Raw genomic sequence first — 12,133 nt, 5'->3', positions numbered from 1 at the left:
TTCAACCTACATATTGAATTGATGATCATTAGCACCTGTTTGGTATAATTGTTTAATCATACACCTGACTATATGCCTACAAAATCCCTGACTTTGTGCAAGTGTACCTAGAAGAATTGATGCTGTTTTGAAGGCAAAGGGTGGTCACACCAAATATGGATTTGATTTAGATTTTTCTTCTGTTCACTCACTTTGCATTTTGTTAATTGATAAATATAAACTATTAACATGTCTATTTTTGAAAGCATTCTTACTTTACAGCATTTTTTCACACCTGCCTAAAACTTTTGCACAGTACTGTATATATGTATAATTACACACATAAAAAAAAAAAAACTGGATTGACAAATGTGTACCGATAGATATGAATTGCTTTATATATATATATCACTATAACGCGGGTCTCGGGGGACACACAATATTAGTGTTAGAACCGAAGAGTGTTATAAAACGGGGGAGGGGGTAGGGGGCGCCGCAGGACATACATCTGACTAAAATACTAAATAAAGTAACTCCCTCTCTATAATGCACATATAGTGAAACAAAAATTAAACTTTCCGTGAATACTCTTTTTTTTTTTTTTTTTTTTAACAAAAAAATAAATAAAGTTAACATTCCCACTCGTGGATCATTTTAATTAGCAGTTATCATAACAAGCCTGGCTAAATGGCGATCAGGAGTCCAGTTCGAACCAAGTGTGAGGAGAGCGGGTTCGGCTGCCAGAGCGGGGCTAAAGCGTCTCCCGGAGAAAGCTGCAGCTCCTCTGGCAGCAAAAAATGTAAATACTCCCGAGTGGCGCATCCGGTAAAGGGTCTCGTGTGGAGTGCAGGATGCGCGCTATAGTCTGGACGTCGCCGGTTCGAGTCCAGGCTATTGCTTTGCCGACCGAGGACAGGAGCTCCCAGGGGGAGGCGAGGGTTTAGGTCGTCCAGGGTGTCCGATGTTGTATCTCCTTAGGTGGCTGCACGGCGAGTCTGCAGACAGCGTGTGTTTGTCTTCACCCCTCCTGAGTCAGCGCAGGTGTGGTAGCGGTGGGCTGAGCCTAAAAATAATTGGACTTTACTAAATTGGGGAGAAAACAATAAAAATAAATTGGTGACCACTAAATTTTTTTTTTTTTTTTTTTTTTTAATATAAAAAAAAAAAAAAACAGGCAGAAGCTACTTTTATGTTTGAATAACTCCAAGTATTGCTTATTATAGTTTTACTTTTGGTGTGTTACTTAAAAACTTACCAGCAAATGTGTTCCAAACTGCACTGAAAGTAACATTTCCTTAAAGTATGTTATAAATTTATTGGGAGGTGGGGTCACAAGGAACCTTTTGTGTATCTTGAAGAATTTAGTAAACCAGTCAAGCTACAAGGCTAGATCTGCCCATGTTAATCACTAATTGATTGATTGTGTTCACTGTTAAATGAAACCAAAATCCTACAAGTTATATTCTACTTTTTTTGTGTGTGTTTTGGTCGACAGGGAGGGGACAAGTAGATTTTTGTCCTTTGGACAAGAAGTTCTTTAAAAATTGCACACCCCTGAACAATGTAAAGGCTCTGCCTGTATTTCACCCAGCTCATGTTTCTGATGCTCTCTGCCTGTTCTTATGTAACAGTGGCAGACACCTCCTCAACCGTCTCCACTGCTGGCTCTATAGAATAAACAGTATCTGGGCTTGGCTGGTCACACACCTGCCCAGGAATCTGAATTCAGTAACTCCTACAGCACTTCCTCATCACTGCAAACACGTGACAGTTCTTGTATTACACATCAATCAAGCTGTGTAAGTAAACAGAGTCTGGCAAGTTCACAAAGGGCTTGACGGTCTTTGTACGAAGTTGGGTGCAGTTTAATGATGAAATCCTGTAGTTATACAGCTAAAGGGACACACAGCGTGAAATCGAACATGGCTACCCAAAGATCACTGGAATCAATGAAAGCAGCAAATGGGTTCACGTATTGAACAGTGTTAACTTGCTAAACACTTTTAAGATTTTAAAGACGGCTAAATAGATTCAGTTCTTTGAAGCCATCTTCGTAGCCGAACTGTAAAACACAGAACTAGAAACTTGCAGGAACTGTAAATCATTGTTGGTGCCACAGCTGACGCTGGATTTTTTTATCTACATACAGTACAATGTTATAAATCTTTCCATTTAGAAAGAATTGCATACCTTATCTCTTGCTCAGCCATAAAACGCGTGTAAATTCCAGGAAGTTTGTATAAATAGCAACAGGTTTTTAAATCTAGCTTTGGACCGGTTCCCTGGCACGGCGTTGTGATTGGAATGCTTTTACAGCATCGTATCCCAAGCGGAGGCCAGCTTCCTCAAGAGTCTTTGCAGACGTTGTTTTATTTTTAACCCAATTTGAATAGACGGTCACCTCACCCCTCACTTTAATAGACGGCTTCCTTTCCCCAAGGCAATCGCCTCTCGTCACACCTAACATACAACTAGCGGTGTAGCGTCACGTCACGATACGACATGCATCAGGATACATGGGATGGTCCTGATGTGCTACTTGTATGACACAAGATCAAATAATAGAGCATTTTCTTATTAATTAAATAAGGAGTACACCCAGCCCTCGCTGTACTGCGGGTTCGGATACATCGTGGTCCTGGAGTTGGCTCCCCATTTAGTCTAACTGTCCATGCCTTAGCTGCAATATACATAGGCGCATTATATTATATATATATATATTAGATAGATACACAAAAAAGTTTTAAACAAAGCATTAATATCATACCGTTCTCATATACACACACATTGCACAACAACACAAAGCACATGAAATATCTACTTGCTGAAGCGGTTTTTATTTTAGCCAACAAGGTGTGCACGTGTGGCAGCAATGCACTAGCAAGTCACAGGGCAGTGACGTCAGCTCCCTAGCAACAAGCATCCTATGTTGGGAATGGATTCTTTCAATGCAGCAGGTTTGTGCCTTTGAGAAAGGAGAGAAAGACTCACGAGACTTAAGTTGATGAGAAACAATTACCCTCCGCAGTACAAAATAAATCAGTGTGCTGGTTTTATATGAAAAAAATGAGAGAAAGCAGGTTGCGTAGAGGATTTATATTGGACCCTGACGCCCCTGATAAAACGAGGGAGTGGTTGTACAGTATTTGTTAGCCTATTTGTTTTTCTATGGGTCTCTCACTATATTGGGGCCCTCAATCTAGTAGATTTATATTGGACCCCGACAGAGTGAGTGGTGTATGTATTCATATCAACTATAAAACACATGCATCCTTCCTTACAGAACTACAACGAGCTATATTGTGTTTTCGGTTTTGAATCGCAATACAAACGACACACCCCTCTATTACGTTATCATGTAAAGAAAGTATCACAATTCATCAATACACGATCATTATACCCCTACCTATACGAGCCACACTGGGAAGATAGACCAGCCTGGAAAGTCTCCCCCTGCACTGCAGAGCGTGAGACCCATAGACCACTTTCACCAGCCAATTACCCTCTAATCCTGCAGGAGCGCAAGGCAATGCAGTGCCATGCAGACACCCATCCAAGAACGTACTGCGAGAGGGGCTGGTGGGAAAAAATATCTACATACAGACGGTTATTTGACAGCTTTTAAACAAACTAGGAGATACTCTGTGGCCTCTCCATTGTAAAACAAGGTCTCAAAGAGAACTACATTTCCCATTCATTACAGGTCTTCATGTGAAGTCTTGATAGAATTTGCAACAGGATATCTGGTACTAGGTTAAAGAAATCATCTGCAAGTCATGTTTTGCACTTCATGAGTCACGTGGAGGGTGAAATTGTCCCCACCCCTTCACTGGCTTCTTTCCTGTCAATAACGAATCAGCTGCTTCTGCTGTTGACCGACATGCTCCCAGCCTGTAAGATGCTTTGACCCAGAAGACAGGAGTGAAATTACCAAGGAGGTAACAGAGATTTTGGTAATTTAGTGTAGTTTCAGATAGCAGGTTTTGCTATGAAAACACACACTTTAAAAACTGCACATTTCAGACATATGTAGCTGGTGGAAGTGTAAATTGACACTTTATGAGTAACAAAAAGAACAACAAATTGCTGTATTTTACTGTGTTTAATAATTAAAGATTACACATTAATAAACAGATCCTGTGGTTTTATTTTACTTTAAAAATAAGGAAGCAGACCTTGCGGACAGTCCACCTGGTTTACTTCGTGAAATGAATCCGAGGGATACAACCTGACAATGTTTTAAAGTATTTCCCACATTGCATATTGGGAGGTGTAGTCTTTTGTCCCAAAGCCTCTTCTCATTAAATAGGTTCCAGAACTACGTATGCCAAGGTGCTCTGTGCGAAGGTTGGGATTGCATACAGTAAATCCATTGAACCTATTCATTTTTTTCAATTTGCTTTGACTGGCTGGCTTTGCATGTGCTCACCTGGTCTCTTGGTTGTGTTTGTGTAGCCGGTACAGATAAGCACATCTAGCTGCCAGGCACAAGCACATCTGATCAGTGCTACACACAGGAACACATGAGACTGCCACACTTCCTACAGACGCCACCTGCTGGCAAGTTGTGAGAAATTAAATAAACCATGTGCACAATAAACATGACAGGTTATTTTATAAGCCCATCATAAAAAACAAAACAAACAAAAAAAACTGTGTTCTCCGATACTTGCCCTGGTAATCACTTTAACAACCCAATGTTTGTAGCACGCCGTCGAATATATTTATTGCAAACAAACAAACAAACAAACGTCAGTTTCTCCCAGTTAGGAGAGTTTAAATGCTTCAGTTCATTACGTTCTCCACCTTTCTTGAATCTTTTACTTCAGCACATTCTGTATGTTGTAGCTGATCTAATAGGGTGCATGTTTTACTGTAACTCCTGCAAATAACTAGGTGCTAATCCATTCAGGGCCTTCTAGGTTAACAGCAAAAAATCTTAAAATCAACTCTATACTGCACAAGGAGCCAGTGTAAAGAGGCCAAAACAGGGGTAATATGTTCACTTTTCCTGGTTTAGTCAGAATTCTAGCGGCAGTATTCTGAACAAGCTGCAAGCGGCATACCATGTGTTTTGTGACACCAGAAAAAAGTACATTAAAATAATCAATTCTAGATGAAACAAAGGCTTGCATTAGTCTCTCAGCATCAGATACAGAAATAATTGGTCTAAGTTTGGCTATATTTCACAAATGGTAAAAAAATACTTCAGTAACTTCCCTAACAGGAGTCTCAAACTCTTACTTTCTAGTTTAAGTTTTGATGAGAGACTGCAAGGGTCAAGCTCATGTAATCCCTCATTTCCTTGTAGTTGGCTCTGTGAGCCCGCTAGCATAACCTCTGTTTTGGTATTAGGACCGCGCTCCACCCAGTAATCTGTCTCCAGATCATTTAAATACATATATATATATATATATATATATATATATTTTTTTTTTAAATCAACATTGAAACACAAGCAAAGAACCAAAATTATAAAGCAAAAGAGTAGAACCTTGGTTCTCAACTACAATCAGACAGGCCCCCTGCTCGCAACTTAATCCTGGCTCAGGCTGGCCAGACAGACTGCTGTACAGAAGGTCAGTCCGATTGTAAATTAAGGATCACTTTTTCTATATGATCGTGTGAGCTCAACTGATGGATAAGCAATTAAATCAGACTTTACTGCAGAGCATTTTTAGGATTTCAGAAACAAAACCCCTATTAACCCCTTCAGGTACACATGGAACTGAGCACTTGTTCAAACGGTTTCTTATTAAAATACATTTGAGAGTGACTCAAGTATCATGAGGAGGAAACTGGCAAATTGGATGACAGACCCAACCTGTCAGTAAAACTGTAAACCCTGTTTGTGCACCTCATTACAAAAAGAAAGTTAGCATTATTGTATTTGCAGGATATGTCCCTTGCATCTTAAAGGGTTAAGGGCACTCTGTGGCCAAACAATCTCACTTTCTACTGCTGTGAGAATTCAGCAGAGTCAGTGATCTCAACCCAGCCCCCCAGTGGACTGCCGTCCACATCACAATACAAACATGAAACTGGCAGGTCTCCCAAGAACTGCACACTGGCAGGCCTGATTTGACACTGGAGTTAACACATGTTTCATGTTGTAGAACAAAATCGTGATCCATAACTACTCAATAGAGCAGAATTTAAAAATACCTTAATAAATGCTTAATAAATCCAACATTTCAGATAGAAGTCTCACTGAATTTGTTACATTTATTTTAGTAAGAATAAAAACGTCCCCCCTCACAACCTTACTGTTAGTTTCACAAGCCCCGATTAGAACTACTTGTGGGGAGTGTAAACAAACTGGACAGTCAACAAACAAGATCTGACTACTGATAAGAGCACATTAAACTGTGGAAAACCATAAAACTGAGCCCAAGAATTCAACTTTGCAGCTTGCAGTACTTATCCTGTTCGAGTATGTTGCCCTGTGTCAATGGAGTTTTGTCTCTATGAAAACGTGGGACTCTTGTAACCTGTTGTATTGATTTGAAAATGTGTACACACCTTTGTAGTGGCAGGGAGGAAACGTGTGAAACATCCTTCTAGTTCAGTGGTACTCAACTCTGGCCCTCGAGATCTATTCCAGTCCTGGTCTTTATTTCAACCAGGTCCTAAATGAGTTAATTGCCTCTTGGCAGCTTCAATGAACTGCAATAGAACCTGCTTGCAGTGAAAACCTGGACTGCATTAGAGGTCTCGAGGGTCAGAGTGAAGTACCACTGTTCTAGTTTATTAAACTAAAACTTCACGTGATGTTGACTGGACAAAATGTAAAAATATCCCTACATTATTTCCATACACTGTACAGTTAGTTGTGAGAGGGGTGGGTAGGAAATACATACACTATTCCACAGCTGCTCAGTGGAAGCTCTGTGGCCTCTCTGGTTTAACACGTCTGTTGGACTGTATTTTTCTGCTTCTTGCTGACAATTATTTTTCACAGGTCATAGAACAGAACCAGGGGTCACAGGTGGAAGCTGAAGAAGAGCATATTCAGAACCAAGGGGAGAAGGAGCTTTTTCACAGAAAGGGTGTTGAATCATTGGAACAGGCTGCCGGACAGAGTTGTTGAAGCAGAGACTGTCAGATCCTTCAAGAATAGACTGGATGCTGTCATGAACAATACTGTATAACCCTCTCTGTGACCACAATAAGACCTTTAGCTCGCCACCTGGAGGAAGGGCGGTCCGTTAAGCCACGGATTCCCAGAGTTTTTTGTTTTTTTGTTTTTCCATTCCGAGTGCTAATAGATCACACTGGCACCAAAGCGAGCGAGGATAGGTGGGCCGAATGGCCTCGTCTCGTTCTGGAATTTCTTCTGTTCTTAATATACTCGACACACAGGGCCCATGGCAATGTACTCACAGTACGTACTAACTGGAGATCAGCTAGCAGGCAGTATGGAGGACGGGGCTAACAAGAGTCTGCAAGATAGAACCAACTGCAATGAACTAGCCCTCTCCAGATAGTCTGCAGGTGGGTGTTCAACATTATCTCAATTGCAATGAGCACAACATAACAGCCATCTGCCCTAGAGGTGTGTAAAACAGTAGAAATGTGTCCAGCAGTTCTTTAGACCAAGTTCAGTACCAAGTCATAGGTTTAATGGAACAACCATTTCTATTTTAGAATTAATGTATTTCTGCAATAGTACACGATTTTGGATTTAAAATGATTACATTTACGTCTCAGCTAAATGTTTACTATTTCATGTGTTACACTTTCCAAAGCTGCTTCAAACCAAACTTGATATTCTAGAAGATAAAAAAAATACTGTTAATCAAAACTATAAAGCGACTGGGTTTGTACCGCGCTCCAGAAGGGGTATGTATATACGGCCGGGTTTGTACCGCGCTCCAGAAGGGGGATGTGTATACGGCCGGGTTTGTACCGCGCTCCAGAAGGGGGATGTGTATACGGCCGGGTTTGTACCGCGCTCCAGAAGGGGGATGTGTATACGGCCGGGTTTGTACCGCGCTCCAGAAGGGGGATGTGTATACGGCCGGGTTTGTACCGCGCTCCAGAAGGGGGATGTGTATACGGCCGGGTTTGTACCGCGCTCCAGAAGGGGGATGTGTATACGGCCGGGTTTGTACCGCGCTCCAGAAGGGGTATGTGTATACGGCCGGGTTTGTACCGTGCTCCAGAAGGGGTATGTGTATACGGCCGGGTTTGTACCGTGCTCCAGAAGGGGTATGTGTATACGGCTGGGTTTCCCGACCCGGATTAGCACTAGTCTTGCACTACCCATAAACAGAAGGAGAGCAAGACGATTGCTAATAGGGTCTCAGAAACCAGCTGCTAACGTATACATTCGTAATTCGCAGTACACACAAAACCTATACAAGGCCATCTTTTTACAAATGACTCATGTTATTAGTATTATAATCGTAATTTCTTTGAAGACAGCGGTCACACCTGATCTCGTGTAACGTGCAAAGTTAACTTAAAGTTTACGTTGATATGTGATTTTACATACTTTTTTTTTTTTTTAAATGGTAAAATCGCAAATGTGCCCCCAACTAAAATTAAAATTAAATTTAAGGCAACCTCGACGGGCCAACGACACCTGTGAATCGATAGCTCCGGCATTTTGCCAGGTAGGTACCTGTGACGTGCTTTACTTCCTTAGTCGAGGACACTCAGATAAGCTACTTGCTTTGAAATGCCCGGTGTCGGTGGGTGCGTTCAGGGAGATCATTATGCGCAGATTCTGTGCAGAATCTGTCCAGTTCATAGAAGATCATTGGCTAAACTGGTCAGATTCTACACAATATCTGCGCAGAATGATCTCCGTGAACGCACCCAGCAGTATCTCGGTTAGTTTAGGAAGCCGATCTGATTCATCGCGATAGTACAAATGCATTGTCGGTACCGAACCTGCAGCACAATCCAATTCCCCAGCTTCGGGTCTAGGCAAAAGAAGGAACGGTAATGTCCACAGCATGAACACTGGTTATAAAGACAGTGTGTACAATCTCAAACCCGTCACGCAATTATATATAAAAATAAATTTGCAAACCGACAACGCTCCGTATTCCAACAGCTCAGATATACAGTCACTGTGTGATATAACAGATCACAGCTCGCTAATTAATGTACATAATCGTACTGTTTTTTTTATTTATTTTACTTACCACTCTCCATCTCGCTGCCTTTTTTGGCCGTGGGCGTGTTGCCCATCCTTCCAGCTCGGCTCTGCGAAGCTTCAGCCCCGGCTCGCTTCTTTCCCTGCTCTCGGTCCTTCTTGCCGGGTCCGGCTCGGTCTCTTTACTGCTACTCGCTAGTTTCTCCACCAATTAATCCACCGCCTGAGATCACTGGGTAGTTAATTTTGCTGGTCTCTTTAGTCCCCCCGGGTCGTGCCCGGTCCGGTCCACCCGGTTCGGCTCCCCTTCCCCGCCTATCCCTCCTCAAAGGCCCTGCCGCGGCCCCCGGCTCTCCCCCTGTATTTAGAGCGATTACACTGTTCAGCGATACGCACTGTCCCGATTGCCCGTTCCCCCAAATCGGTCACACCCCCTTCCGTTCCCAAACGTGGTTCCGATCCCAGTTCTGAACCCAGTATCGATTAGAATTAGCGAAGATCAACAGCCCCCCCTAATCCTCAATTTTAAGGCTGACGGAACTCCGGGCACACAAAGAACCCGCCCATGAGAGCAGCCCATAGGACTGTTCAAACATGATGGACAGTGACCTGGTGTCTGCGAATTGGTAGTTTCCTAGTAACCCTTAATTTTTCCGGCATTGGATTGGTCCATTCTATTCTGTCAACACAATTCCATCCTGCCCCCTCGCTCGACGGATGACGTCACCTATTATTTTCCTCCAGCTCTCTGCCCGCCCCCCTTTTTATTTCAGAATTTTGGTTGGCAGTTTCCATGAGGTAAATGTGCCTTTTACCTAGCAACCCATCCACACGTATAATTCCGATAGGATATTTTGGAATGGTTTGATGACGACATGGCCTCGATAACCCCTCCCCGCCTGGCTAATCCCCGATTGGTTGGGGGACGTCAGCAGGATGCTATTTTTAGAAAGTTGGTCAGAATTTAAGGCACGCGGAGACTACGGCTGTGGAATATGATTAAACAGAGCGCGAGTGAGCAATGTCTATGAGAACTGTGAAAAATGCAACTACTGTACTACTGTATAAGATATTTAACAAGCGGTTCTAAATATTAAACACATTGATAATGCCATTTTTTTTAACAGATATTTTATTTAACATGTTTATATTTCATGACAAATTCTAGATTTGCTAAACTAAACATGTAATATAAACATAATGCGTACAGTATATAAAAATAAAATAAAACATCCACTAATTAAATACAAAGGAATCTGTAAAAACACACTTGTGGAGCCTAGAATTACACAAGAGACAGTGAATACACGGCTTCACCCCTACAAGAATGCAGGAGTCTCAAGTGTTAATTATACATAACACTGACCACTGCATTGTAGGAGCTGCTGTGACTCAAGTACCACGAATCAAACTGAAAGGCTGTTACAATGCAGGTTTATAAAATCCAATGTGGTGCTACTTAGTCATTTTAAAATACCTACTCTACTTACTGCCTTGTTTATTTAAAGTTTTAGAACCTTTTACTGATGCAAACATTGAGTGAATTTGACCCCAGTGTCTGGAATGAACGTTTTGAAATTGGAAGTCAAAGGTATGTATAGAATAAAATTTATCAACAACATTTTTAATCACAGCTTGGTAACTGATTCTCCAGATATTTGTGTTTAACAGACAGGTGTATGCATGGGCAGACAGACATTTCCACAGAGCACAGAAATCTGTTCCTCTCAATAATGGGCTCTACATAATTTTAATTCCAAGTTTCATGACAATTGGATACATGGTTCTCCAGCTATATGAAGGAATGTAAGTGACAGATGGACAGATGTACAGACACTCCCTATATCCCCAGAATCTAATACTCTCAATACTGTATGCTAAATAATGGTAATACCAAGTTCCAGCTCAACTGGATAAGCTGTTTTTCAGGTCTATAGAAAAGTGTGACATATGGACAGATGTGTGTAATTAGAACTTGAATATTTCCTATGGAAGCTGTTTCACCTTTATGGAACTACCCCAGGGTATATCTGCAGAAATTAAGTTTTTTTGCCACATTTGTATTTTTTCCATGTATAAAATCCTGCAGGATTTGTGCAATTGAGCTTGTTTTAATTGCGCTGGGGAGGCCGCACTGTGGTTGATCCCCGGAGCCAGCATCGCAGCCGTTGTGTGTGCTGATGCGCCAGGGAGGCAATAAGCTGATCCCTGGAGCCGGCATTACACTTCAGCCATCAACACCTGACAGAAGGATATCTACATCATCATATGGAAGGAAGCGCAAATGGATGGAGACACCTATGGATCACATTAGTTTACTGTAAAGCTACGTCTTAGTTGGTGCTTATCTTGGCGAGAGCTGAGTTCAAATCAGCATGAAGTTTTAACATCTACTCTCATGTAATGGAAATCTTAATAAGGTAGTGTTTACCTATTTTGCATACATTTTGTTAAATGTGATCGCCATCTTTAAACAAGTATATTATTTTGCACTATAACATGTGATATTAAAGAAGCCATTGTTTAAAGACAGCGCTCACACTGAAATGAGACGAGTAGAGAAATGAGCACAATTACGCAAGTGGGCCTGCATAGGATTTGATGCATGTGAAAAGTTAATGGTTGCTCCAATAAAGGTGAAACAACTTCCAACGTAAATATTTAATTTCTGGCTGCCACTTATACTGTATGCAAATCCCTGTGCTGTAGAGCCTTGTCCTTTCATTTTTAGTATCTATGTAAATTATTAAAACAGGCACTCCATTAGCTCGGAGATACACAAGCAGTTTCTATTGTCAGTTCTGCTAAATGTGCCACACACTGACCATTTTAAACGCAGTTTTAAGAAGGTCACTGTTTGCAGTAAACATGTTTACTCGAGTGTGGACCAAAAACATTTAATTCCTTACAGTCGTCTTCCTTTTTATTGCAGTCTTTTTATTCCGCAAATCTAACATCCCATTATCATTTTCCACCACAAAAAAAATTGATTTCCTCCTGCGTCTAGCCACACTTCCTATTCAGCAAAATTGAGCGTGAAATCAGGTG

General features: G+C 41.5%; 1 protein-coding gene across 1 annotated transcript in view; it reads right to left on the bottom strand.

Annotated features, from left to right (window-relative positions):
• Nucleotides 1–9,647, bottom strand: part of LOC131706555 (cAMP-dependent protein kinase catalytic subunit alpha) — a 52,307-nt gene extending 42,660 nt beyond the window's left edge. Inside the window, exon 1 of the mRNA XM_059007846.1 lies at nt 9,135–9,647. Coding sequence (XP_058863829.1) covers nt 9,135–9,180 — 46 coding nt within the window. The 5' untranslated portion in view covers nt 9,181–9,647. The remainder of the gene's footprint in view (nt 1–9,134) is intronic.
• Nucleotides 9,648–12,133: the final 2,486 nt, after the last annotated feature.

Source organism: Acipenser ruthenus, chromosome 36 (assembly GCF_902713425.1).
Source record: "Acipenser ruthenus chromosome 36, fAciRut3.2 maternal haplotype, whole genome shotgun sequence".
Lineage (NCBI taxonomy): Eukaryota > Metazoa > Chordata > Actinopteri > Acipenseriformes > Acipenseridae > Acipenser > Acipenser ruthenus.
This window is presented reverse-complemented; position numbering and strand designations above follow the sequence as displayed.